Raw genomic sequence first — 27,899 nt, forward strand, 5'->3', positions numbered from 1 at the left:
GCTCTCGTTCTTTAACCGCGACATGGCCGCCACCGATGGCCAGATCATATTGGCCGCATCCCGTTTTGGGGATGCGACGCCCGTTTATTTGCGCGATTTCTCCAAGCAGCCGCTGCCGGCGGTGGCCAAAATACTTAAGGGCCAGCATCAGGCGCTGGGCGTGCCCACCCTATCGGCGCCCTCGCTCCAGAGCACGGCTCTCTTTTTGAGCGCTGGCAAAAAATATCAGATACTGGCGCAGCCCATCAAGATCAAGGAGGGCCGCAAGCCCACTAATGTGGGCGCCAAGGTGCTCATACCGGAGACATACGGCGGCTATTTTGAGCTGCTCAGCGAGGATGGACGCTCGACGCGCTGCATCGATTCCGTTCTGGAGCTGGCCAGGCGGCGCAATGCCCGCGTCCTGGTGCGCGAAACGTTTCGCTGCCAACAGATGAATCGCACCATACACGCCGGCGAGCTGTTGACCACCATGAACGACAACGGCAAATATCTGCAGTGCCGGAATATCAAGGACGAGATCATCAATCTGCCACTCGATACCAAAGCCAAGTTCTCGCCGATTGCGCGCGAGGACAGCATCAGCGGAGTGCACACCGTCAAGAATCTGCTGCTCAAGCGAATGCCCGTCATTGTGAGGTGAGTGCCAGACCAGACAAGTCGTAACTTAGGCCTATAGAATTTTATAGGGTGTCCGATCCCGTAAGGGAATTCTTCATGAATCCATCCTAATGGTGCACTTATGCAAGATAGGCTCCCCTTATTCTGCTAGCAGCAACAATTCCTTAAACCTTAATCACATGTACATATTTTATTTCCTTTTACCTGCGCGCAGACTCGTCCATGGCAGCGCGCCAAAGGGCCTGAAGCAGCCTTTTGTGCCGGAGCTGCGGCTGCTGGGCTGCGTGGAGATTGATCGGATTTTCGCGCTGCCGCTGCAGAAGGACACGGATCTGGTGCCGGTGCCGTTGAATGCAAAGATTAAGCTGCAGCGCGTCAAGAATATGGAGCAGCTGGAGCATTTCATAGAGTATACGCGCTTTCTGGACAAGGCGCAGCGACTGCTGGCGGACGCACGGGATCGCCTGCAGATTGTCGATCTCAAGCTGAGCGAAAAGGAGAAGAAGGACTCCAAGTTCAGCAGCCGCAATAGCGGCAACAGGCTGCCGGTGGTGATGCTGCCCTCCGCAGCGGGCCTGGCCAGCGGTTGGGTCGAGAGCGGCTATGTGCTGCGCAAGAGCGCCAGCTGCGACTCCTGGTCCAAGCAGCAGCAGCAGGCGCTCAACAGCGCCGACATCGCCGAGGAGTACAACGAGATCGATCACATCTATGACTATGTGCGCGGCCTGACGCCGCTCTCAAAGGGCCTGTCGCGCTTCGAGCCCATCTGCGAGTCGCCCACACTCAAGTCGCATCACACGGACAGCAGCGGCAATGGCAACTACTGCAGCCTGATACGCGCGCCGGCAGCTCCTGCTGCCGCTGGCCAGCTACAGTCACAGCAGCCCAGCAGCAACAACAACAACAACAATAACAACTACAGCAGCCTGGAGTCGAACAAGCATAGCAGCAGCAACGGCGGCGGCGGCGGCGGTGGAGTACACCATCATCCGTACCCGCATCATCAGCAACAGCAGCAGCTGCTGCTACATCAGCATCAGCATCACCATCATCCGTCGGCGCTGCTGGTCAATCACTATCATCACAGCCATATACAGGAGGATATCAAGCCGGTGCCGCCGCCCATTGAGACGATACCCGGCAAGAAGCCGGCCGAGAAGCGGCAGCGTCCCACACTACCAAAGCTTTATATCAAGAATGCGAATGCGCACAGCGCCGGCAGCAGCAGCAATGGCAACTCCACCGGCACCGGCACCAGTCACAGTCACAGTCACAGTCACAGCCATAGTCACAGTCACAGTCAGAGCCATTCGCAGCAGCAGCTGCCGCCAACGCCGGGTAGCAGCAGCAACAACAACAACAATACGGCCGCCATTGTGGCCAGCGCCGCTGCAGCAGCGGTAAACGCTCACCACGCCCACTCGCATGCCCATGCACACCACGCACACACACACCCACACGCACACCCACACCACGGCAAGGTGCTGACGCCCAACAATCATTTGCCCGTTAAAGAAACGCTGGAGCCGCAGTCGCCGCTGTTTCATATCAGGTAAGCGGCAAGCGATTGCTACACTTACAAACAAATTTTACTACATTTAAGAAAATCTTCGTAAAAGGAAATTTAATTTAACTTCAACACATTTTATTTATTATACCCTGAACCCATTAAAAATGGGTATAAAGGGTCTGTCCGTCTCTCCGTATGTATGAACGCGAGGATCTCAGAACCTATAAGAGCTAGAGACTTGAAATTTTAGATGTAGGTGCTCCTAGTGCCTGCAAAGATTGAGTTTATTTCCGATAATCGATAACTTACTCCGTTTCCAAGCAATCGATATCGATATCTCGTTTTTTGGGCAATTTTGGTAAATAATGTAATAGTATGATTTTCTTCGTTGATTTAACTTATGTTCGGGTTGCCTTTTTATTTTTAACAACACGTCTTCTTACTGCTAGTACTGTAGAGAGACTGCCTTCCACTTCTTCTCTGCAGCCGCTTTTCTTTATCGATATTTACTTATCGTACTGTTATAATTAACATAGATAGTGACACTATAATACCCTGGCTAGGGTTACCAATGATGCTCTTATCCTATTACAACTCGGCCATCCTGACAAAGAGAGCTCCCGATCTCTGTCTTTTATATGTGTATCTATCTTTATAACTAATGCTTATTGCCTATTTTCGCATCCAATGCTTAAAGTTTTGGCTATTCCAGATACCAACGTACGGGTTGCGAGATAATTGAAAGCCTTCTACATCCTTTAACAAGTATCTATCATTTTTTAAAATCTTTTCTATACTATAAGGCCCTTTATATCTTGGTATTAACTTTTTTGAAACTCCTGGTGTGCTATCAAAATTTTTTACCATGACATAGTCACCTATTTTATATTCTACTGATACTTTCTTCTTTTTATTAATCCGCTCTTCATTTCTGATTTGAGCTTCTTTTTGATATATTTCTCCACTCTTTCTTATATTTTCTAAATTTCTTTTATCACACGTGTTCACCTGTGTAAACTCTTCTAATTTTTCTTTTAATTCATCAACAACTTTTCCTTTCTGTTGTAATCCGAATAACATTTCGCTTGGAAATTTCTTTATGCTTTTGTGTTGTGTGTTGTTTATTGCATATTCAACATTTTCTATAATAACATCCCAATGTAAACCATTTTCTGGCTCCGCCATTTTTGCCATCATCGGACCCAAGTCCCTATTCAACCTTTCCACCTGACCATTTGCTTGCGGACAACCCGTTGCTATTTTAATATGCGTTACTCCCTCATTTTTTAAAAATTCATCAAACTCTTTTGCAGTAAAACAACTCCCTCTGTCCGATACAATGAACTTAGGTCTACTATACGCTCTGAAATAATCTTTTAATGCCTTAATCGCTTCTTTCGTACTTGTTGTCTTTGCTGTATATAGTCTAACAAATTTTGAAAATCCGTCAACCACCGCCAATATATATTTATTAGCCCTTCCTGCATTAATTGGTCCATAATGGTCTATATGGATCATCTCCCACGGTTTGTTTCCTTTCGGTATGCTATGTAATAGTCCTTCACTCTTACCCGTCTTGGGGGCGAAGGCAATGCATTTTAAACAATTCCCTATATGCTTTATTGCTTTTTCCTTAATATATGGGAACCAGTAACTCTTTCCAATGGCATCGATCATCTTATCTCTCCCAGCATGTCCCAACTCATCATGATATTTGTAAAGTACATGTTCTTCCATATCCTTTGGTACATAAAAAACTAATCTGCCATCATTTGTTTTTCTGTAAATGACCCCATTTCTCATTTCGAATAGCTTGTGCTCTTCTTTTTCTAACATCTTTCTAATATCTACCAGTTTGTCATCTTTGCTTTGGCAAATAACTAAATTGTCCTCAAAACTATTGGATTCAATAACTAAAATGTCCTCATAACATCTGCTTAACGCATCCACATGTTGCATTTGCTTGCCCGATCTATGCACTAACTCAAAATCGTAATTTTGTAGTTCTAACGCCCATCTAGCAATTCTCGGATTTAAATCTATTTTGTTAAGCGTTAAAGTTAAAGAGTTGCAATCCGTCATTATTTTAAATCGTTTTCCCTGTAGATATATACGAAATCTGCGTAATGCGTAAATGATGGCTAGCGTTTCTAACTCAAAACTATGATATTTAGACTCTACTTCGGTTGTTCTTTTAGAAAAATAAAAAATCGGGTGTAATTTCCTATCTTCTTTTTTTTGAAATAAAACAGCCCCAAATCCCACTGCGCTGGCATCACAATGTAGTTCTATTTCTTCTTTGTAATTATATATTGATAGTACTGGCGCCTCTAACAATTTATCTTTTAACATATTAAAACACTTAAACTCCTCTTCTCCAAACTTGAATTTCTTATCTTTTTTCAATAAATCATATAAGGGTTTAGCTAATATAGAAAAGTTTAAAATGAACCTCCTGAAGTAGGAGCATAACCCTAGGAAACTTTGTACTCCCTGAATTTTGTTTGGTATTGGAAAGGATTTAACCGCTTCTAACCCTTTTTCATCAGCCCTAACGCCTTTACTATCCACCACAAATCCTAAATATTTAACGCTGCTTTTAAAAAATTCACACTTATCTAATTTCAACTCTAATTTGTTTTGCACCAGTCTTATAAACACTTCCTTTAAGGTCTCCATGTGTTCCTTTATGTTTGTACTTGCTATCATAATATCATCCATGTAAACAATTACCTTATTATCTTTTATCATATCACAAAATATGTTATTAACAAATCTTTGAAATACATGTGGCGCAGTTTTTAAACCCATGGGCATCCTAAGAAATTCATATTGTCCTAAAGGGGTAACAAATGAAGTGTATTTAATAGATTGCTCATTAACAAAAACATGAAAATACCCGTTTTTTAGATCCAACTTTGAAAATACTGTTTTTCCGCATAGTCTGTCTAATAAATCGTCGATCAATGGTAGCGGGTAGTTGTCTCTACATATAATTTTGTTCAGTCTTCTAAAATCAATACATAACCTCATGTCTCCAGTTTTTTTCTTCACTAGTACTATAGGTGATGCATACTCTGAACAACTTGGCCTAATGATTCCATCTTTTAAATAGTCGTCTAATAATTCTTGCAACTTTTCTTTTTCCATATAAGATAACCGCCTAGGTGTACAATTAAATACTTTGTCGTTTTCTAATCTTATGCTTAACTCATGTCTTAATTTTGGCTGATTTGGCCTTTTCGCTTTTACATAAGTATTTTCAAATAAATTTTCAAATTCACACTTTGTGCTGTAATCAATATCTTCACTTAAAATATATATATTTTCTCTTTTGTTAGAATCTTCCCAACTTATTGTTAAGATATCCTTCTCAAAATTCTCTTCTAACACTCCCATGATTTCGCTATTCACTGGCGCTTCATTAACATGATTATTAATTTTAACTGCACTGTTTCCTATATCTTCTATAATCACTTTTTCAATCCCGGTTTGATTATAGATAATTTCATCACTAACAACTTCTTCACTATCAGGTTCGAGCTTAAGCTCTCCATAACTAACTATCTCATCACTAACAGTTTCGATCCCAATCACTTCATTTCTAACTATTTCACCACTAATTATTTTATTTCTAACTATCTCATCACTACCAACTTTATCACCAAGCGTTTCCGGACTAACAATTTTCTCACTAACTAATTCATCACTAACAGTTTCATTACTGACTATTTCCTTATTAACGATTTTATCATTTAACAATATAGTTTCATTTTGCTCGTGTTTGATATCTTCATCGTCCACTTTTTTTTGTTTTTCTTTGTAGCTTGTAGCTATGATATCATTTTTACCATTATTCTGGTGATCAACTTTATGCCCGTTCACAATTTTTAATGTTCTTAAATCAATATTTAAACCAAAAGAATCCATAAAATCTCTACCAAGCACAGCGTCATACCTCATAGACTCATTTGCCACAATTATAACATTAAAATAAACATTTATTAACTTTTTCTTCATAAAACATAAAATTTTTCCAAAATTTTTCAATTTACTTTCATTTAAACCTACATACGAATTTGCATCTGGCATACGCTTTACTTTTAATGGCACAAACTTTTCCTTTAAAAATGAAATAGGGCTGCCAGAGTCTATAAGGCATTCTGCAATTATTGATTTGTTAAATGAGTTACTAAAATGAATTCTTAAGTATCTTACATATTTGTTTTCCATATCATACTTTTTATTTGGACATCCTGCTATTAAATGATCCTTTGAGCCGCACGCATAGCAAGATCCTGCCTCCCGTTTGGGCTTTAAACAATCTTTGGCCCAATGGCCCTTAACATTGCAATTGTAGCAACGTTGTTGTTTGTCCGCCTGTGCTTCCTGTGCAGTTTGTTTCACTACATGGTTTCGTACCCGTTTAATTGGCAACTTTATAGCTGCAAACGCACGTAAAATTTGAGCCGGATTGGTAAAGCAATGCATACTAGCTTGAGTGCGCAAGTTTTCGCAAGGTATGCCTCGAATAATACCCTCCATTAACTCCTCTACATCAATGTTGATGTCCTGTGCCAATATGCTTTTTTCGCTAAAATATGTGGCGAACACCTCATCTGGTTTCCAAACCCGATCCTCGAACTTCTGTCGTAGTTCCGACTTCGAAAATCCTCCCCCGAAGGCCAAAACCAATTGATTTAGCATCTCGTCAATCGGAGCAATGATGCGCATAGGGTCTGCATGCAACCACTTCAAAGCACCGCCTTTCAATTTGCTTATACAAAGCAAGTGCTGTTGCATATCATTTAGTCTGTAGATCTTGGCCACATTGAAGAATTGCATTACCCATTTACGCCCCTCACTTTCTCCAGTAAATTCTAATAAAATTTCCTTGGCTAACATCATCGCTCCAGTTTGGATGCAATTATTTAAGTTGCCTCCGACAGCGTTGCCACTTTCGTCGATCCTTCCAGCTGCCCCAGCGTTGCCCGCTGCACCAGCGTGATCAGCTGCACCAGCGTTGCCATCCGTTCCAGTGTAATCAGCTGCACCAGCGTTGCCATCCGTCGACCGTGGTCTTTCTTCAGTGTGACCATCCTCTAGCTGCAATAAATCGCCGACTTCACTTTCTTGCTCTCCCCCGTCGCTCCCGCCGATGTGCGAGTTGCGGTTCACCGTTACTTGAAATTCTTCTAGGAATTTTCGAGACGCTTCAATTTCGAGACGCATCAATTTCAGCATCTCGGCGCCATTTGCTATTTCGTCATGCTGTTGTTGCATTATGTTTTGCAACTCATTTTGAGCCTCAATTGTCTGTTCCTTGTTACGTTGAACTTCAAGTTCCTTTGCAGCATCGTCTCGGATGTCCACTGGTACCTTATTTAATCTCGCCATCAGCTCAGTTTTGGTACCCTCTGTTGGCAAATTTAGTAATGCCAACCAACTTTTCAATGTCGCTATTGACACGTCATTTATATTTATATTTTCCATTTTGTTGTGTTTTTTTTTTTTTTTCTGAGTCAATCCCACTTCTGATATTGTAATAGTATGATTTTCTTCGTTGATTTAACTTATGTTCGGGTTGCCTTTTTATTTTTAACAACACGTCTTCTTACTGCTAGTACTGTAGAGAGACTGCCTTCCACTTCTTCTCTGCAGCCGCTTTTCTTTATCGATATTTACTTATCGTACTGTTATAATTAACATAGATAGTGACACTATAATACCCTGGCTAGGGTTACCAATGATGCTCTTATCCTATTACAATAATAAGAGCTAGACTCACGAAACATGATATGTTGCTTCTAAAATAGAATATATATATGCATTTGATGTTGGAAGAGGCGGGTTAGTAGGGTATCCCCTACTCGGGAGCTCCCGGCTATAACCTCTTACTTGTTTTTATTTGTTTCTTGGTTTCTTGGTTTTTGTGTCTTGTTTTTTTTTGGTTTGGTTTTGGTTTTAAGTGTACTGAAATTGTCCAGTTAGAGTAAAGCCAAATGTCTAATTGGGAAATCATTTAATTGTCTTGGAACAATATTGCCGCCACAGATACAAGAGCCTCAGCAGCCTGCAGCTGACGCCGGACAGCAATACAGGGGCCATGACGCCGCCGACGATCTCAGCCAAGACAGCAGCAGCCGGTGGGGGCGGGGGCGGGGGTGGCTCACAGACGCCGCCCGATGTGGTGCTCAAGTGCGGCAGCATACTCAACTCGCACGGCTATCTGGCGCACAGCCGCAGCTCGAGCAGCAACAACAACAACAATCACAACAACCATAATCCGCGCGAGGGAACGCTGGACTCGTCGCGCAGCGGGGGACGCACATCGGGCGATTCACAGAAGCTGCCGGAGAAGAAGACGCGACGCTTGTCGCGGCCGCGCAGCCTCTCCAATCTGGTGTGGGATTTGCGGCCATCCAAGGAGAAGTCCAAGAAGAAGCTCTATGTGCATCATTTTGATCAGCGTCAGCAGGCGACGCTCTATCTCTAGGATGTCAAAAGGGTTGCCGAGCTATGCGGAGTCGAGCTGGAATGGAGGGGAGTGTAGTGGAGTGGAGTGGAGTGGAGTGGACCAGAGTGGACTGGAATGAAGTGGAGGAGATTCGTTGCCAAATCGTTTCGCTGCCATCAACGACAAACCCACAGACAACAACAACAACAACATCTACAACAACAACTACAACAAAAACAACAACAACAACAAGCATCAGCAATATTTAGCGCTGTGTGTGTTCCTGCAGGTGAGCAGAGGCTGTGCTTCGAGGGGTTGGTGGTTGGGCGAACGGGGGGCGTGGCAATGCAAATCGTGCAGCCCTATGATTGTTTTGCTTATTAAATTCGTGCAGCTAACCTAAACTAATTTCCTCTCTCAAGCTGTCTCCAATCTCAGTCGCTCTCCGTCTCTCGCACTTACTGACTCGCAGTCTTTCTCTCGGTTTCTCTCTCTTCTCTGTTTCTCTTGCAGCTTTCACCATTTTAGCTTGCAGCAGCAATTTTAATTAACAATTGAATTGTGCCTTCCCCTGCGCCCAGAACTATGCTTTATACAAAAATTCCACTGAAATATTTTTGAAGAATATTTTGCCTGGATGGACGAAAGAGAACGAATAATAAGAGAGACGGAGATACAGTGAAGAAAAAATGACGGAAGAACCAAACAAAACCAATCACATGAAGCGCTGACAGCACACACACACACACACACGTACATACACACACGCACACAACACAACACACACCTACACACATCAAGTCTATAAAATTGTGATTTTAATTTTATGTTTTATTTAATATTATGCGACACTTTTAGTTAATATTTTTAAACGATGCGATGTGGCAAAGAAGGAAAAAACAAAACATAAACAATTAAAACAAAAGCCATTTATCATTTTGCTGTCGCTTCCAGTTTGAGTCACATTTAAATTTTACAAAATTAACGAATGTTGTAACTAAGCTTAAACAAAAAAAAAAAACATAAATATAGCTTAAAGCTCGTCTTGCAAAGGCTGCAACAAGAGAGGCAGAAGAAGAAGCAGCAGCAAAGACAGCGGCGAAGGGAGCAGACGAAGACGCCCGCAGCAATATCAAAATACACACATATATGAACAAATACATATACATATACAATATGCATATAAGTATATTATATAGATAAGCAATATTACATATATATATATATATATATCTCGTACATTATTTAACTAGAAGAAGTTATGCAACAGCTGCACCTACAACAGCCACAACAACAATAACAACAACATAAACTATGCATATTTAATGTTATATTCAAATAGTTGAAATGAATTTATTAATTTCTCCTCATAATTTAAATGTTGTTTCGTATGTTGTGCATTGTATTTCGTGAAACTGTATTCGTAATTGTTTATAATTAATGCAATTTAATTACAATTACAATTACCTATTCTCTCGTTAGTCTTTAGTTGCACAGAGCTAAGCGGAGCGAAAGAGAGAGCAGGAGACCGAGATAAACTAACTAGTTCCCTCTCACTTTCGCTCAAGCTCTCGCAATGCATTGTCTTAGTCGTTTAGCGTGTACATTTTAGTTATTACAATTATATCGCTTATATAGCATACGAGCATATAGAGTATATTATACTATAACTACATTCTATTTGTGTCTAATAAATGTCTCAGAAATATTAAAATTGTATATGCAAAATAACCCGTAATTCCTTCAAACGCTTGTGGGCGTTATATTAAATGAAAACAATTGGAACAGCTATAGAAATGAGAATAATTTCTATCGTTTGTTTAACGTCAACAACTGCAGCTGCAACAACTATGAGAAAATGTAATAACTAATTCTAATTAACCAAATTGCGTCTTGAAAGTTGCTCAAGCCATAAATGAAGCAACAATGTGGGAATTGCGCAGGTATTAAATAATTATACTTTATAGAAACATTAAAAATACGGTAAGGCATTATATTAGAATTAACATATTTGTGTTTTCGGTCTGTTTTCCCATTCCGGTCGAATCCTTGAATGCTAATCGATAGTCCTGCTCCCCAGTGCAGAATTATGACAAAAAAACCAATATTCTTTTTAGAAAAATGACCAAAACTCGGCCATATCCTTGCACATTTTGGCAGGACATGGTGCTTTATGATCGTAAGGACCAATTGCATCGATCTGCATCAAAAAATTATGGGGTCATCTAAGAATCCTGTACTTGTAAAAATTTTCGGCCTCAATTTGCAAGGAAAACAGGCCAAATACAAAAAATCCTTCATATCTTAGAAACTACAAGGACGATTTCGATGCCCTTTGGCCAGATGATAGACCTGGTCCATACAATTCATTTGACACAGGACTCGTCAGGATACGCAAGGATATAGCTGAGTTATAGGCTATTTTGTGTTTGTAAATTTGGCATTTTTGCTCCGCCGTTTGAAGGATTTTCGTCCTTTTTATTGCTAATTCGTAATTGGGGGGACGAGGACTATCTACTGTGCAAAGGACATCATGATAGTCCTTAAAATGGCCAAGTTAGCCCTGATTTTATTGATTTTTGCCGATTTTGTGAGCAACCCCCTAGGAAAATTTTTTAGGTAAATTTTTGATTGAATCCTGGAAATCCTTGAATGCGAATCGATAGTCCTGCTTCCTACGAGCTCAAAAAGGTATATCCTTCCGATATCCTTCAGGATTTGGCAGGGCTATGGCCAAAAAACAAATGTCCTTTTTAGAAAAATGGCCATAACTCGGCCATATCCTTGCACATTTTTGCAGGACATGGTGCTTTATGATCGTAAGGACCAATTGCATCGATCTGCATCAAAAAATTATGGGGTCATCTAAGAATCCTGTACTTGTAAAAATTTTCGGCCTCAATTTGCAAGGAAAACAGGCCAAATACACAAAATCCTTCATATCTTAGAAACTACAAGGACGATTTCGATGCCCTTTTGCCAGATGATAGACCTGGTCCATACAATTCATTTGACACAGGACTCGTCAGGATACGCAAGGATATAGCTGAGTTATAGGCTATTTTGTGTTTGTAAATTTGGCATTTTTGCTCCGCCGTTTGAAGGATTTTCGTCCTTTTTATTGCTAATTCGTAATTGGGGGGACGAGGACTATCTACTGTGCAAAGGACATCATGATAGTCCTTAAAATGGCCAAGTTAGCCCTGATTTTATTGATTTTTGCCGATTTTGTGAGCAACCCCCTAGGAAAATTTTTTAGGTAAATTTTTGATTGAATCCTGGAAATCCTTGAATGCGAATCGATAGTCCTGCTTCCTACGAGCTCAAAAAGGTATATCCTTCCGATATCCTTCAGGATTTGGCAGGGCTATGGCCAAAAAACGAATGTCCTTTTTAGAAAAATGGCCATAACTCGGCCATATCCTTGCACATTTTTGCAGGACATGGTGCTTTATGATCGTAAGGACCAATTGCATCGATCTGCATCAAAAAATTATGGGGTCATCTAAGAATCCTGTACTTGTAAAAATTTTCGGCCTCAATTTGCAAGGAAAACAGGCCAAATACACAAAATCCTTCATATCTTAGAAACTACTAGGACGATTTCGATGCCCTTTGGCCAGATGATAAACCCGGTCCATACAATTCATTTGACACAGGACTCGTCAGGATACGCAAGGATATAGCTGAGTTATAGGCTATTTTGTGTTTGTAAATTTGGCATTTTTGCTCCGCCGTTTGCAGGATTTTCGTCCTTTTTATTGCTAATTCGTAATTGGGGGGACGAGGACTATCTACTGTGCAAAGGACATCATGATAGTCCTTAAAATGGCCAAGTTAGCCCTGATTTTATTGATTTTTGCCGATTTTGTGAGCAACCCCCTAGGAAAATTTTTTAGGTAAATTTTTGATTGAATCCTGGAAATCCTTGAATGCGAATCGATAGTCCTGCTTCCTACGAGCTCAAAAAGGTATATCCTTCCGATATCCTTCAGGATTTGGCAGGGCTATGGCCAAAAAACGAATGTCCTTTTTAGAAAAATGGCCATAACTCGGCCATATCCTTGCACATTTTTGCAGGACATGGTGCTTTATGATCGTAAGGACCAATTGCATCGATCTGCATCAAAAAATTATGGGGTCATCTAAGAATCCTGTACTTGTAAAAATTTTCGGGCAAGGAAAACTGGCAAAATACACAAAATCCTCCATATCTTAGAAACTACAAGGACGAATTCGATGCCCTTTTGTCAGATGATAGACCTGGTCCATACAATTCATTTCACACACTCAAAAAGTTGTATCCTTCCGATATTCTTGGCATGGTTATGGCAAAACGAATGTCCTTTTTATAAAAATGGCTATAAATCGGCCATATCCTTGCACATTTCATATCCTTCTTCATATCTTAGAAACTGCAAGGGCGATAATGATGTTCTTTGGTCTTGGTCTAAACAATCCTGTGTGAATCTGTGAATCCTGTGTCAAAAGTTCCTTTTCCTGAAATAAAAAAATTTTAATGTATTTCTTTACTATGGATTTCAACGAGTTCAACGCACCTGATCTCCTGCAATTCGGGATTAAATTACCTGAGATGTGGTCACTTCACGTCAGTATATTTCTGGACCATTTCCATGCATATTGGGCGAATATATACTGATTTAGGTTCACCAGGACAATATCTATGATATGGTATAATCAAGGATATTTACGCCAACTAGGAACCAGTGAAGGCTGTTAAGGCCGGCTGAAAGTAAAATCATACATATTTCTCGGCCAAATTTTTGCTTATTTTACAAAAATTCGGGTATTTAGGTTCGCCAGGACTATATCTCTGATATGGCATGATCGAAGATATGTGGGTCATCTACGAACCATCAGCATTGATCGTGTATGCGCTCGTTGCGTGCTAAAAGCTTCAAAGAAACTCCGTGAAGCTATAGATTAGATGTCAGTTCCGTAAGGACTTTTATCTGAAATGATAATAATATATTACAATACAGCCAAGAAATAAAACTATATATGACATAATTAAACCAAATTTTAAATCGCTACAACTCGAACCGATCGATCATGGAACAATTTTTTTTTATCGGCAAACGATAATTATGATTCGATTTCGTTTATTTAAAAAAAAATCTAATCTTTTTCAGTTGAGATATTCAAAAACTATATTAACAAACGGCAATCGCCTAAAAGAGAACAGAACATTCTCATAGAACATTTTCCAACTAAACTCTCTCACTTAATATCAGAATGTCCTTATACTAATTGAAAAATAAATTTAAATACCTCAAAGATAGCCGCTATTCCCTCTATTTCTTCTTACATATGTTCCTAGTTGAATTTAAAGAAACTCATTCTCCAAGAGGCTTTAAATATAAACAATTATAAAATATAAGAAATTGCTTTCGATTCCCTTTGCCTTCTCTATTGAGTTCAAAGACGACAGCGTTAGTTTTATGACCTGTTGCCCCTTATAAATAAACATTGGCTTACACTGAGGTTAACATCAACAACAACAACAACAACAGAAACTATTCAGTTAAACGTTTCAAGCACACAATAGTTAACTGGCTATTACCAAATGGGGAGCATGGTCAGGTGAAAACTGCGCAATTGCTGACGTTGTTTTTGGTTTCCCAGTTCGAATAACGCAGCGAAAATTTCAATAGAGCAACACTTAATAATTTATGGACACATGCCAAATGCTTCCTGCTAAGCTTAGAGGCGAGACAATGAGGCGAAACACCTGCCAAAGCATCGACACCTGGCCAAAACACGAATTTGATTGCGCCCATTTGGGCAAAGAATTAAATCCCGATTGCATTACATTTACATAGAGCGAATGCGGAACAGACTGGCGAACAGAAAAAAAAAATGAAAAAAGATATCTATATAGCGATAGATAGAGGAGGCTCAATTGCGTTAATGTTGGTAATTAGTTGGCAATATCGAAAGATTTAATTTGCGCGCCGGCCCCAAAACGGTGCGAGCCGATCGAGTTTGTTGCCTAAGTCTTTTGTATTGCGGCGCGAGCGTATGGCAAAAATGCTATGCAAATAGATTGGCTGCGGTTGGAGCCGGAGCCGGAGCTGGAGCTGTAGCTGGAGCTGAAGCTCAGGCTGGCGGCAACGAATTGAATAACATGAAAAATGCGCTTACATTGCGATATCATCACGTTTATGACGCTGGCGCAATTAATCAGCCGACATGCAAGCGCTAAAAGGCAGACTCCAACTCTGACTCTGAGTCGGATACGGAGTCGACAAGCGGCATGCGGCATGCGGCATGCGGCAAAGCGACGCACAGCTGGCCTCGCATTTTACTCTCAAGAACCATAAACGTTTCTCTGTTCATCAAATATGCAATTTATAACATTTTCCTAGCCGGCTGCCGCGGTACCAAAGCCAACTGCAGACGCCTACGCCAAAAAGGAAGTGATCTACAGCAAAATGACCGACTAGGAGAACCCCTGTTACAAACATTTCTTCTTCCTTTGGTCAGTTACTCTAATTAAATCATTCTATAATAACTTCGGAGCTTATTATCCGATTTAATTAAGAGTTGTTCAGAAATGGATCTGTGTATGTTATACGAGAAGCTAGATACTGCATTTTATGTATCTAGCTCTTACAAGCTCCAAGATACGATCAAAAAACTGATCTGAATAATCGATTTTTATCGATTTCCTCGAAGCAGCTAAATTTCAAATATCTAGCTCTTATAGTCTCTGCTATCATGAGACGATAGACAGTCATGTCGAGAACGACTCGACTTTTGATGCTGATCGAGAATATAGAACTGCTCGAGTCGGATATGCCTTCTTCGGTCTGTTACATACACTTGCACACAACCCTGATACCCTTACCCATTTAAAATGGGCTTTCAAGGTACAAGACAAAAAAAATCTCAGGCCTCAGTTGCTGTCGTTCTCATTCTGCCCAACGGCCTGGCTGCATGTTGCCTGGCCATTTGCTACAGTTATGGCACACAGGAAGACAGAGCCAGAACTGCGGAGCTGGCGGCGGCGGTTGGAACAGCTGCCTGCCATGGCTGAAACACAGCCTCCAAGTTGGCCGCGGCTCATGTGCCGGCGATTTGTATCGCCGTCTGTTTAAACTGTGTAAATCGCCCTAAACTACGCATCAGTTTCGGTTTCAATCTTGAGCTTGACTGCCGCCCGTCCCCTCACCGGTCGCTCAATATGTTTATTTAAACATTGAGGAAGTGCTTTTCGCTTAGCGTGGCTCGCAACTTGATCTGCGATATATACGCGATATTTGCGATGTAGCGGTAACAAATTGCCCTCTGCCAGTGGCTTCCTACCTGCTCTCCGTCTCCGCCTCTCTCTCTCTCTCTCTCGTTCTCTGGCTGCAAATCCTGGCCCAGTTCTTAGACGCTTCCGCGTCACATGCACACACAATTAAAAGTGCACACAGTTCAATTACCCAGAGCCCCAGACAAAGTAGAGACTTCCCCCCAATTGAACACTGGTCGATGCAGTGGCTAGGGTTCGACTAGGTTCTCAGTCAGAGTTCTGCAATTACGCGCGGGTCGACGACTCTTGCTGCCAGTTGTTGTTGTTGTTGCGCAACTGTTGCAAGTTGCAACTGCCTCGATAATCATTCAAATTTACAAGAAAACAATCAAAAACAAATTCCTAGAACACAAATCGACGAAACTCATTTCATTTCAATTAAAGTTGCACGCCGACTGCAACGGCAACTGCGACTGCGGCTGGGAGGATCTGCCGCAATGCACAACGAAGTTTGTATACTCTATAAGGCAATGCAGGCATAGCTTTACGGCACGCATGCCCAAATCGTCATTAGCAACTGATTTCTTTGGCCTGGCATCCAAACCTTTACAGAAAAGTCCCTCAACTGCATTCTGCTGTAGGTTAGCTCATGCGCAGTCAGCGGGTGAGGCGGAGGGCGGGCGAGCGGAAGGCCAAGGAAAATCGCAAAGAAAAACAAATTTAAATAAGACAAACGTCAACCAATTACCGTCAATCGCATTTCCCGCAAACGTCGAGCCGGCGACGTTTGCTCAGCCAACCTTTTGCCAAGCAGCAATTGGCAACATGGAGGATGCGGCTCATGCGGACCGTGAGCGGGCAGGGGGCGAGCGGGGGCGGCTCCGGCGCGCATGTGCAGTTACGACTGCAACTCCGACTGCCACGGCGACTGCGACTGCGACTGCGTCACACGCGGCGGGGTCAAGAAACTGTGCGCGGCATTTGAATAAGCCGAAGCTGCAGTTGATGCCAATGTTGCTGCTGCTGCTGAAATCAAATCAAATCCAAATCAAACAAAACAAACTGCTGGCAAAGGAGACACAGCGGAGCAGGAGAGCTGCAACAACAACAACGCGGCGACAAGGCATCGAACAAATTTCCATGCTGCTGTGAAATTCCGCGCTGCGAAGACGACGTCGCGAACGAAGTTGTTTCAGTTTCAGTTTGTTGTTGCTGCTGCTTGTTTGTTGCCAAGGCTTGTTCTATGCTTGTTTTATGATGCCCGCTCACAAGCTGAAACGGGTGTATTGATTTTCCAACAATCAAAAACTCAAAAATTTCTCAATTTTTTAGCAGAAAATTTCGTTAGAATTAAAATGTTTTGTACTTTTCTCAACTGATCAATTTTCTAAACCTGAAATTAAATGTTCTCGATTTGATAAGAAAGAGGAGTTGTTGAAATGATGGTCTAAAAACTTGGAAAATATGCCAGGCAAACCTATAACTGCGGCCGCTTTGGAGCAAGAGGAGAGGAGAACTGAGGAGAACTTCGAAAGATCGATAGAAAAAATCTGTCAATAAGTCGAACAATCGATTTCGCTTAAGAAGTTTTGGCTGTCAGCTGTTGTTGGACTGTGAACGTGTATTACGCAGTCGCTTACAACATTCTAACTTCAAATTTTTCTTCTTTCTTTTTTTTTTTTGGGTTCTATGCGCAATTATCCGTCGCGTATTTGCTTTGGCTTTGACTTTGGCATTCTGCCATCGATGTACATGTCGAATGTGCATGTGCATGTGCATGTGTGTGTGTGTGTGTGTGTGTGTGTGTATATGTGTTGTTGCTGCTGCCCAAACCTTTCTTCCACTTCCACTTAAATTGCCCATGACGAGCTGTGCGCACTGACAGCTGTGGCAGCAGTTGAGCAACTGTCTAGCTGACAGTGTGCCCAAGTCTATATACAGATTCAGTCCACAGCAGCAGCAGCAGCAACAGTCGCAGCGGCAGTGTATCCATCATCAGCATGCGATTCTCATGCGAAAAGGTCAACAGCAAATGCAACGACAACAACAACAACTAGTTGCAACTTAGAATTTCAATCATTGACTTTGGCCAAAGTGAAATGCGCCGATGATTCGCCCCAGCCAGCTGCAGCAGCAGCAGCAGCAGCAGCAACAGCAGCAACAGTTGCTGCTGTTTTGTTTGCTGTTGCAAGCAGCAGTTGCTGCTGCCCCTGCTGCTGCCGCTGCTGCTGCTTCTGTGCGTTGCTCGCTGCAGCAAGATTGTCGCTGCGCGTTGGCCACTTTGTTCTGGAGCGATATCTAGCAGCTAAAATTGCTGTTAGGCAACCGATCACGTTCGCTGCATGCATACAAAACAGTCAACAAGGCGGCTGAGAGGCGGCTGCTGCTGTTGCCTGTTTCGCAATTGGCCTGGCCATTTTCAACGCCAGTTGATTTTTCATTCGATCCATTTGAAATTGTTTGATGCCAGTTTGATATGGCCATGATAGATGCCAGCTCGTTACGACTCCAACAACGAGTACTTCAATCATATTCAGCAGCGACAATCCAGGCCCTGACAATGAGATTTGGGCCGCCGACAATTGCCATTTTCCTCCCATTAAAACGTATCGTGGCGGTTTTGAGAGCGGGGCTATGTGCTTTTCAACTAAGGATTACATTTCAAACTGTAATGAGTTTTACGTTTGAGGCATAAATTAACCGTTAGTCGGTGCGCTTAAGCCTTATTTAACTGTACATTTATGTTGCAGCTGCATTTTTGTGAGGCCCAGCGGCGCAGCGAGTCCATAAACTCTTCAGATGCTCCTCACATTTCTTTGCTCTGCTTAAGTTGATAGTTGATAGTTCTGCTTCTTTTCTTCTCACGTTATTGTTCAAGGTACAAACTATAAAAACCCAAGCCCAAAAACAGTCGATAGACCATATAGTTTTCTTATATATGTAAGAAGCCCAAGAAAATCTTCGTTTTATTTAACTTAATATGTTTTGATTATTAACCTCGTCTCCCCTTCTCCCCGTCTCATTCTTCCCTTTCTCATTTCTCTACCAGTTTTCCCCTCTCTTAATTTCTCCCTACCTCTGTCTGATCTCTAACAGTCTCTCTCTTTTTCTTCCTCATTCACTCTCACTTTTTCCCGCATTAGCTCCTTCACAGCTCTTTTTGAATTGTCGCCCTTCTATGCGATTTTCATAAACATACGCTAAGATAAATGGCATCTTAATCCACCATGCTTAACTAGAGCACTCTTATACGTTATTTAAGGTTGAGTGCAAACAAATATATTTTAAATTACATATTTTGATTGCTTTGCTTTCATATGGAGAGTTCTTTTCGACTTAGATCGTCATGCAGGGCATCTCTAAGTCGAGTATTCTGTGCAAATGAGCTGTTAATTCTTAATTAACAATTCTGTTTGCATTGCCAAGCAGGACATGCTTATTACAATAATTCCAGTTATTTCATAATTAAACCTTGGCTCTCAATATATAAATACTTGTATGAAATATGATATGCAGTTCCTTAATGGATTCTTCACCTTAAAAGGCTGCATGATTCAGCGGTTTCTTTACTACCAGTTTTATTTTACAGTGTTTCTTCGAATGATTTAACTGTTGAAAATTCATTTAGTGCATGTGCGAAATGAGTTAAAAGCAGCTGCGACGACGACAACTGCAGGGCAATGCGCATAAAATCAATAGCCCAGCGCAAACACACACACACACACACACACACACACGCAGAGAGTGAGAGAGAGGGAGAGACTCGGCGTGTTGCACTGTCAACAGTCAAGTGGCAGTGCATTAAAATTGTAAACTTGAACAACAAACAAAAGCCACAAACAGACGTCGGACGCGACGCCTGGATGGGCCACTCGGCCGGGTCGGTCGGGTTCGGGTCGGGCCCGTCCCGGCCTGGCTTGGTCTGGTATGGTCTGGTCTGCTCGATTGGCCTGCACATGGCCGCAAGCCACACGGCCCAAAAGCATAAGAACGAGCTGCAGTTGGAGGCGGCGGTGGCAGTGGTAGTGGGCGGGCGGAAGGGCGGACCAACTGCAACTGCAACGACGACGAACGACGCACGGTGCTGGCAATGTTGCAATTGTGCGCATTGGTCGTCGCCTGGTATCCGGCTTATAAGCTGCCAATTTCAAATTGTGCGTCACGTACACGCATAATGGGCAAAAGTAATGAAAACATATGAACAGACACGCAGCCCAAGCTGGTCAGATGAAGCGGAGGGCGTCTAAAGTTGATCGGTATGGCCCTGCACGCACCGAGGGGGCATGGCTTGCACATTTCCAGTAGGCAGTTGCAATGCGATTGCAAATGCACAAAATAATAATTTGCAATACGCGCAGTTCAATTACAGCAGCAGCAGCAACTCCTTGGGCTGTGCATCAGCTTGCTGCGTATCATTTGGCCAGTTCGCTCATTTGCTGCGTTTTTATTTTGCAGTCAAAATAATTGATATGCTCTAAGTAATTGGCGCTGACCACGCGAGCAACATCTATGCTGCTGTTGCTGCTGCTGTTGCTGAGCTGCTGCTGCTGCAAGTGAGAGATCAAGCAAATGATTTGTATATCGGGCGATCGATCGATTATATGTCGGACATGCTGGCGACACACAAGACCACCCCACCTGTAACTGCCAGACATTCATCTCGCGCCTAATTGCATAGCCAGCAGCAGCAGCAGCAGCAACAGCAACAGCAACAGGAGCAGCAGCAAAAGCATTGTTGCTAAGTTTTGTTTATAAATCAAAAGGCATAACGCTTGGCAAGTCGCAAGTTGCAGACGCACATGTTGTTGTTGTTGCTGCTGCTGTTAATGTTGCTGTTGTTGCTGTGTCGCCAACATGTTGCTAGCTGTTGCTGTTGCTGTTGCTGCGCTTGATGTTGGCGCTTTGCTGAAAGCTTTACGTTTGATGTCGCCACATTTTGTGCACTTTGTTGTTGCTGTTGTCCTTGCCTCTGTTATTGTTGTTGTTGTTGTTGTTTTTGCTGCAAAACTGCCATTTATAGGCAATTAGGCTTTGATTTTAGTTGCTGTTTGAATGGTTGCTGCTGCTGATGCCGCTGCTGCTGCGGTCCTGCGAACGCCATTAATGCAGTGTGTAACAAATCATGGCTGCAATTAGTGCGTGTTTATGACTGCCTGCCAGCGGCCTGCAGTCGATGGCAAGGGAGAGCTCCAAGCAGGGGCTGCATCAGGCGCCCTGTCATGGGCAAAATAGCTAGAACCATTTCAGCGCTCAATATTTTGTACTTTTCGCTGTCTCTTAGGCGATTTTTGCATGTTTAGCGTACCGCACAATCTGCATGCAACGTCAACAACAACAACAACAACAACAACAACAACAATGGCCGGTCTGATGATGGCAGCTAGTGTTCCGTGCGTCCCATGTCCAGCATCCCGCATCCAGCATACCGTGTCCAATGTCCAGTGGCGTCAATAATGGCCTGTCGTTTGCCTCCGCTCTCATGGCCATAAACGCCCGCCGGCCATATTGTTAGCCGCATCAGTCGATAGTTGTTTTTACTGCCGCTGCCGCAGACGCTGCTGTTCCTGTTGCTGTTGCACTAATTGCGATATCCATGTACTACACACACACACACACACACACACACATTTATATAGAACCTTAATGACATAGATCATGCTAATATAATTATATAGTAGTCGACAACAAAAGCTGCTCTCATATCATATCATCAAATATAAAAGAGAACAAATAATCTAGACCCGCATTAAAGAATTATAGAATTATGCAATCGAGCAGAGAGAGGGAGAGGCATCAGTTTACGAGTTGAAAGATGATATTTGCGGACAGGAAAGTAAGCTTTAGCTTTTTTCTTTTTTTTTTTTTAATTTGCATTCCGCCGAATGTAGGTCATTAAATGGTCGTAAGAGTCGTCGAGATGAAATGCTTGACGCAGTCCGGGCACAAAGCGTTCACGACTTTGCCATTTTCCCAGCATCAATTGGCCCGAAAAAACCAAAAAAAAAAAAAAAAAACTTTAAATAATTTCTATATTAAACGAGCATGAGAACAACTTGCACATTTTTGACAGCAATTTTCTGTCCAACAGCGCCCCAAAGCAACAAAAAAACTAAAGAGCCCAAATCGTTGATAAGCAATGTAGTTGAAAGAATATCAGCAGTGATATATCAAATGTCTGAGTACTAGACATAAAAATAGTATGAAAGAAATTCTATTTCCGGCACGCCGGCAACTTAATACCCTCACGCGAAGTAGCTTTGAAGTAAACTTTCCACACATGTGTGTATTATTAATGTAAAGTTGTTCATAGAATTGAATTAACATTTATAGACGATTATTCACATATTATGGATGATAACCGATTTGGTAAAGATTTTGCTTACATTCAAGATGCATACAAAAAAATAATAATTACAGAGATTGATCAAGATATTGTCAAAACCAATGAAATTGTATATAGACGCATCATGTCTATATGATATAGCGGTCTGATCGGGCCGATGCGACAGCTGTTATCATGATCTACTACATTTCATTTTTACTGGTCGTTTGCTTTATTTTAAATTTTACTATTATTGTGGGAACAGCTTTAATAAAGCCTATATGAAATTTACAGTACAACTTATTGTACAGTTAGATTTAACACATCGACTACATGGACTCCCAAAGCGTTACAAACTGCGTGACAAAACCTATAATATCTTCAGCAAGGGTAAAAGAAATATAAAAACGAAAACGAAAAACAGAAAACAAAACAAAACAAAATATCAGGCGAAGCGTTGAGTGCTGCTGACGCTTCAACGCTGCAAGCGACAAAAAGAAATGCAATTTTCGGTCAAAAAACAAGGCAACTGCGAATAGGTAGAATACATGGCGAAAGCAAAATCTGCAAAATGATATTCGTCTATGAGGATGATGATGACGATGACGGCAGCGACTGCGACTGCGACTGCGACGTCGACGTCGACGCTGGTAAAATTGTAAAAATGTAAAATGGTAAATGGCGATGCGACCGTCGCGCTGCTTAAAATTCCAAAGCAAATTGCGGGCAACAACGCCAGCAAATGTTGTTGCCTATTTGTGGTTGCTGTTTTTGTTGTTGTTGTTGTTGTTGTTGCCGGCAACAACATTCAGCAACATCACAAACATCAATTGACCCTTTGGTGCTTTAGGATCAAGCGTAATAATCGCTAGCATAAAAACGCTTTGCACTCTTGCGCCCAGAACGGAAAAGAACATTGGCCCAGGCCAAGGGAACCAAACATGCTCTTAACTTGGTCTGTAACTGAAAGCCAAGCGCTGTGATTCGAGCCAACGTATTGCCCAGCATATGTGGCCCTGTTTCTGTCTCTGTCTCTGTCTCTGGATCTGGCTCTGACTAGCCAATAGCCAATGGCAATGGAAGCGAATGAAGATGAATCGCCAAAGTCTCAACGCGTTTAATAAAACATTCATTTAAGCATATGCACATCTTATATACATACATGCACACATGCACACACATGTATATAAATATGTTTGTGTATGTATGCTTGCATGTGGAGATTTCAATTGGGCCGCCAGCGATGCCTCTTGCTGACAACTACAATATATGTATGTATGTATGTATGTATAGTGCCATCTCACAGAGATATTGATACATACATACATATCTATTCACATATACACATGCATACCCTACACACTGTGTGCGAGACCGCACTGTCCCTAAGTTGAGCACCCTAATTGTCGCAGAGCCTTTCATTGGCCTTCTTATGCCTTTACTAAGGTCAAGTTATATTCATTTTTCTAAATTAATAAAAAACTAACCTTTTGTGCTGGTTCCAAATGTAATTAATCCAATATTAGCGAAGTTCAATATTAATAGACATGCACAATACGTTCTGTTCTGTTCAGTTCAGTTCGCACAATTCAACTAAATGCAACAGTTACGCAGGTAAAGACGCAATAAGAACAACGGCATCTTTTGGCGTTTTCTTTTTGTTTTGAGTTCTTCCTTCGCGTTATATTTGTCGCTCAATGAAAAGAGTACAGTTACATATATACATACATGTGTACATTCTGCAGACAGAGATATTCGGTTGAAAAATCTACAGTCACGGTCAAAAGTATTGGCTACTGTAGTGTTGTTATCCAAATAGCCAAATTTATGGATTCCACCAAACCATGTTTGGTTTAAATATATTTTGTGTCTCATCATCATGTATCATTTATATATATTTTGAAACCCTTCTGGAATATCGAATTGATTAAATAATAGGAAATCCGCCGTTTTGGCAGACCTCGTAATCAACATGCACATACAATAAAAACACTTTCTTGACCAGATAACATTCGAATGTTTTTTGAATAAATTTTATGCAGTTAAGTTCTAATATAAACACAATTTTACTTTTATATTGTATAATTAAAACAGCCATTACGCCATATTAAAGTCAATTGCATTTACGCCCACTGTGCCGATAACGGAATCTTTAACTTTGTGCTTGTTTTGTTTTGACTTCTTCCCCGTCTTGATGTTGCTTCTTAACAGTACAGTTACTTTTGCTTGCATTTTGTCACTGTTTCGTTTGGTCGCAATTCAATTAATGTGCAGTGCTTTTTAATCGACTGTCGGTTACCCTACCCTCTGCACACATAGTAGACAATAATTGCTTTGTAGTAGATAAGCATTAAAGTTAAATGAACTTAATTTTTGCTGTTAACTTTTCTTGAATCGGCTTCTCAACAATACTCGCACCCATATGCCCTGAACAACTTCAAGTAGCGCATCGATAGCTTATTTTGAGTGCTTCACATATTGTAGAAAATATTCTTCGTTATTTTTTGCCAGAGTTCTTAAAGTTCTTGTGGTTGTTATAACACCCGCCTCAGGGTCAGATTTTGCACGCTGTCATGTGTGTGCCCTGATCCATGTGCAACAGGCCGGTCCCAGAGACCCAATCGCAGTCGATGGAACGGCGGAACGAGTGCAACACGAACTATTTAATGGACCTGCCATGCCCCAGCCGGGGCCATGTGCAAAGAAGACATCTGGCTGCACCAGACTATGCCATCTCCAATCATCTATCAGCGTGTGTGTGTGTGTGTGTGTGTATGTGCGCCCGTTAATCAGCTTTGCTTGGAGGCCTTTCATCAAAGCGCAAGCGGCACCCACAACGCGCAGTGGGCCACAAAACCAAAAACAGATTAAGCATACGACGTGTTGTGCAGTTAGCAGTTAACGTCGAGGCACTGCCGCAGTCGGAACTGCAGTCCAAAGCCCAAGCCCCATGCAGCCAAATGGTCAACTAACGGTTTGGCATGCGTTGACGTTGACTGCAAGGCTCTGAGACGGGCTTAGACCGAGACTGAGACTGGCATTGGCACTGGGACTGCGACTGCGACTGGCGGCAATTGTAATTTATGATTCGCAGCGCACGGCGTCCAAATGATCTATTGGCGCAGTCGCCATCCAAGTCATTTTCTTAAGCGGCGGCGTGCCAGGCTCGTTTTGTGCCGCGCGCCGTGCTCAGCTATCGGCCGCGTCATCGGCACTTGTTGCATCGGCCGGCCGCATAACAGTTAAAATGATTTTCGCATCGCATCGCATCGCATGTGGGGCTGGTCGACCCATCCCACCCCCCCGCCCCCCAAGGGCTCAACAGTTATAAAGTGCGCCCACCAGTTGGCGGTCAGACGAGGTGACCCAACACCAAATGCTTTGCCAACGTCGCCGCCGTCGATGATTAATGGATTCGCCAGTGTTGGGCATAGTGAAAAAATCCGTGGCGTTCATAAATAAACAGGAATGCGCGCTGCAAATGGAAAACAAAACTAATAAAACAAGCGAAAGGTGGAGCAAGCGACGACGACCAAGTCGGACAGACAATTGGCGCCAGAGACGAGACGTGGGTGCGTATTTATCATTGGTAAACTTTATTCTTTACATTTACATACAACTTGTTTAAAATTATGTGTCCAATTTGACATGGATTCCACTTGAGAGTAAAGGTAGCAATGCGAACAAAGCGAATGCCAAGCAAGGATTCGGCTATGTTCACATGTGTATGTACCTTTAAGCATTACAATACAAATATATATGCGTGTGTGTGTGTGTGTGTGTGTATGTGTGTATGGTACTCGTAATTGAAACTGTATATAGAAAATGATTTGCATTAATATATGAACTACGTAAATTTTAAACTAAAAAACTGGCTACTTTAGGTTATGATAGGCTGGCATCGATCATGCCCCATCCAGAAGTGCTCAATTGTCGTCTGTCTCACGTCTGCAGCTCACGTAAATATTGTACAAATTCGAACTGGCAGAGCATCTGTGTGTTTGTGTGTCAATAAAAACTATAACTATTACTTCTTCTTCGGCTCGACTGCCCGCTCCTGCGGCAGCTGTTGCTCCCGCTGCCGCTGCTGCTGCTCCCGCTCCCGCTCTCGTTGCTGTTGTTGTTGCTGTTGTTGTGGGCGGCTGCTCCTTTGCGTTTCTGCCTGGGGCGATGACTATAATGGCGGCGGCTCGTAGTGGAAGCCAGGATTGTTGAATTTAAAGCGCGCGATCTCGAACTGCAGCGTCTCGTAGTTAATGTCCGCCAATCGCTTCAATTGATGCGCTATCTCCTGCGCATCCAGGCCGCTCAATGCGGCGCTTAGCGTCGTGCCTTGTGGTTCGTGGTGCATCTTTGTGTTGTGCAGCGTCGGCAGTGAGCCGCCCGCCTGTATGGTCGTATAGGAGCGCGGCGCATTCTTGACTGTAAATGCAGATTGAAGCAAAAATTAGCAAGAGCAACAACTTCTGGCGAACTCAAGTACACTCACCTTCGTAGATGACCTGATCTCGTCGTAATCGCTTGACTGGCAGCTCGCCGTTGATCAGCTTGGTGCCGCCGCTGGAGCCGGCCGAGTGTATATTGGTCGTGCATACAAACTTAACGGGCTCTACTGGCGGCTCGGGGTGGTCCTGTTCCTCTTCTACATAGGTCGAGTTGTCCACCACAATGGTGCGATAGCCGCCGCCACTTGTGTTTACGGCCGTTGTGCCACCCACATTGGGGCCATCGATGCCGCCGGTTGCCTCGTGCATGTTCTCATCGGTGAGATCCTCCTGATCCACATGCTCCTCAACCATTTCGTCCTCGTCCTCATCATTGATGGCCTCTTCGACGGCCGCTTGCAGATCCTTTTGGAACGATGCGGACGTGCGTTGACCCAATTCCTCCATGTCGTCCTCCTGATCATCCTTTTCCGATTTCAAGTTCATTAGCGTCTCCCCAGAGCCCGGCACCTTGCCAAACAAATTGAGTGCTCGCGTCTCCAGTGACGACATGGATATGTCCTTCTCGCTGGACATCAGGCTACGTCTGTACTTGCAGCGCGTCGTGTTCTTCCAGTCGTTTAGGCGCTGCAACAAATGTGCGCGTCATTTGCCGCCAATAATCGCATAACCTCCCTCCCCGCCACATACCCTTCATTGAGCACACACAGAGACCCACAGGGCTGCCGTGTGAATGCTGGAAAAACTCACCTTGCGCCATTCCTCCGCTGTTAGCGTGGGTCCGGAGCCGCATTTGTTGAGCCTGTCGGATAACTCTTTCCATTTTCTGGTCAAATAATTTAGATCATAATCGCGCGGCACGCGTCCACTGGCAAAAATTGGGTCGCTCTCCATGAGCTCGATGTACATTTGGTACTGCTCCGAAGATGTGCGCTTTTTGCGTCGGTCCATTTTTGGCAACTAGCGATTGCACAAATTGTCAATAAATATAGTTTTATCCACCGAAAAGTGCACTGCAAATACGAAATATTAAAATCGACGCCACCAAATGCAAACAATTTTAACGCGCTATGTATTTTTTAGTACATTTTCGCAAGCGGTGGACAGTCTGCCTTTTGCAGACTATCGATAACCCTGGCTGTATTAGTCGCGCAATGTTGCTCTTGCGGTGCGCTTACGTTGAGCACAATACGCTGGTCACCATTAATAAAAACATACTGCTTATGTGTATATGCCTGCAGCGCTAGTTGCTTGTTGGGCAAAATCAATTGAATAACATTAAT

General features: G+C 42.7%; 3 protein-coding genes and 1 long non-coding RNA gene across 9 annotated transcripts; 1 reads left to right on the plus strand and 3 right to left on the minus strand.

The window, feature by feature from the left end:
- The first annotated feature begins 22 nt into the window (after positions 1-22).
- LOC6626951 (uncharacterized) lies at positions 23-27,608 on the plus strand. Of its 2 annotated transcripts, none has more exons than XM_032436598.2 (3): positions 23-639; positions 836-2,173; positions 24,683-27,608. In XM_032436598.2, exons 1-3 carry the CDS (start codon positions 23-25, stop codon positions 25,071-25,073), a joined length of 2,346 nt encoding a protein of 781 aa, XP_032292489.1. In that variant the 3' UTR covers positions 25,074-27,608. The 2 variants fall into 2 exon arrangements, with proteins under 2 accessions (XP_032292489.1, XP_070066200.1); XM_070210099.1 differs by lacking the exon at positions 24,683-27,608 and adding an exon at positions 8,186-9,651.
- LOC138911383 (uncharacterized) lies at positions 2,524-7,896 on the minus strand. Of its 2 annotated transcripts, none has more exons than XM_070210100.1 (2): positions 6,372-7,896; positions 2,524-6,294 (listed from the first exon to the last, which is right to left on the minus strand). In XM_070210100.1, exons 1-2 carry the CDS (start codon positions 7,622-7,624, stop codon positions 6,189-6,191), a joined length of 1,359 nt encoding a protein of 452 aa, XP_070066201.1. In that variant the 5' UTR covers positions 7,625-7,896; the 3' UTR covers positions 2,524-6,188. The 2 variants fall into 2 exon arrangements, with proteins under 2 accessions (XP_070066201.1, XP_070066202.1); XM_070210101.1 differs by having other exon boundaries at positions 6,350-7,896.
- Positions 9,962-23,767, minus strand: LOC26531066 (uncharacterized). Of its 3 annotated transcripts, XR_004304054.2 has the most exons (4): positions 23,659-23,766; positions 13,464-13,561; positions 13,148-13,335; positions 9,962-13,088 (listed from the first exon to the last, which is right to left on the minus strand). It is a non-coding gene; the product is annotated as an uncharacterized lncRNA (long non-coding RNA). The 3 variants fall into 3 exon arrangements; XR_001450319.3 differs by having other exon boundaries at positions 13,178-13,561; positions 23,659-23,767; XR_001450320.3 differs by having other exon boundaries at positions 13,148-13,561.
- Positions 25,749-27,701, minus strand: LOC6626950 (uncharacterized). 2 transcript variants are annotated; one of them, XR_011416945.1, is made up of 4 exons: positions 27,367-27,701; positions 26,661-27,243; positions 26,051-26,593; positions 25,749-25,983 (listed from the first exon to the last, which is right to left on the minus strand). XR_011416945.1 is itself a non-coding variant. In XM_002050904.4 (3 exons), exons 1-3 carry the CDS (start codon positions 27,565-27,567, stop codon positions 26,346-26,348), a joined length of 1,032 nt encoding a protein of 343 aa, XP_002050940.1. In that variant the 5' UTR covers positions 27,568-27,701; the 3' UTR covers positions 25,749-26,345. The 2 variants fall into 2 exon arrangements, 1 of the variants encoding a protein (XP_002050940.1); XM_002050904.4 differs by having other exon boundaries at positions 25,749-26,593.
- Positions 27,702-27,899: the final 198 nt, after the last annotated feature.

Source organism: Drosophila virilis, chromosome 5 (assembly GCF_030788295.1).
Source record: "Drosophila virilis strain 15010-1051.87 chromosome 5, Dvir_AGI_RSII-ME, whole genome shotgun sequence".
In the NCBI taxonomy this organism is placed as follows: domain Eukaryota; kingdom Metazoa; phylum Arthropoda; class Insecta; order Diptera; family Drosophilidae; genus Drosophila; species Drosophila virilis.

What these genes read in the sequence shown, in the direction of transcription:
- LOC6626951 (XM_070210099.1), top strand. Translation starts at nt 23, where the DNA reads ATGGCCGCCACCGATGGCCAGATCATATTGGCCGCATCCCGTTTTGGG. An exon ending in CGAATGCCCGTCATTGTGAG is followed by an intron (nt 640 to 835) that starts GTGAGTGCCAGA and finishes ACCTGCGCGCAG; the next exon opens with ACTCGTCCATGGCAGCGCGC. An exon ending in TCGCCGCTGTTTCATATCAG is followed by an intron (nt 2,174 to 8,185) that starts GTAAGCGGCAAG and finishes TTGCCGCCACAG; the next exon opens with ATACAAGAGCCTCAGCAGCC.
- LOC138911383 (XM_070210100.1), bottom strand. Translation starts at nt 7,624, where the DNA reads ATGGAAAATATAAATATAAATGACGTGTCAATAGCGACATTGAAAAGT. An exon ending in GCAGGATGTCCAAATAAAAA is followed by an intron (nt 6,295 to 6,371) that starts GTATGATATGGA and finishes CAATAATTGCAG; the next exon opens with AATGCCTTATAGACTCTGGC.
- LOC6626950 (XM_002050904.4), bottom strand. Translation starts at nt 27,567, where the DNA reads ATGGACCGACGCAAAAAGCGCACATCTTCGGAGCAGTACCAAATGTAC. An exon ending in CAGCGGAGGAATGGCGCAAG is followed by an intron (nt 27,244 to 27,366) that starts GTGAGTTTTTCC and finishes CATTTGTTGCAG; the next exon opens with CGCCTAAACGACTGGAAGAA. An exon ending in AGATCAGGTCATCTACGAAG is followed by an intron (nt 26,594 to 26,660) that starts GTGAGTGTACTT and finishes CTGCATTTACAG; the next exon opens with TCAAGAATGCGCCGCGCTCC.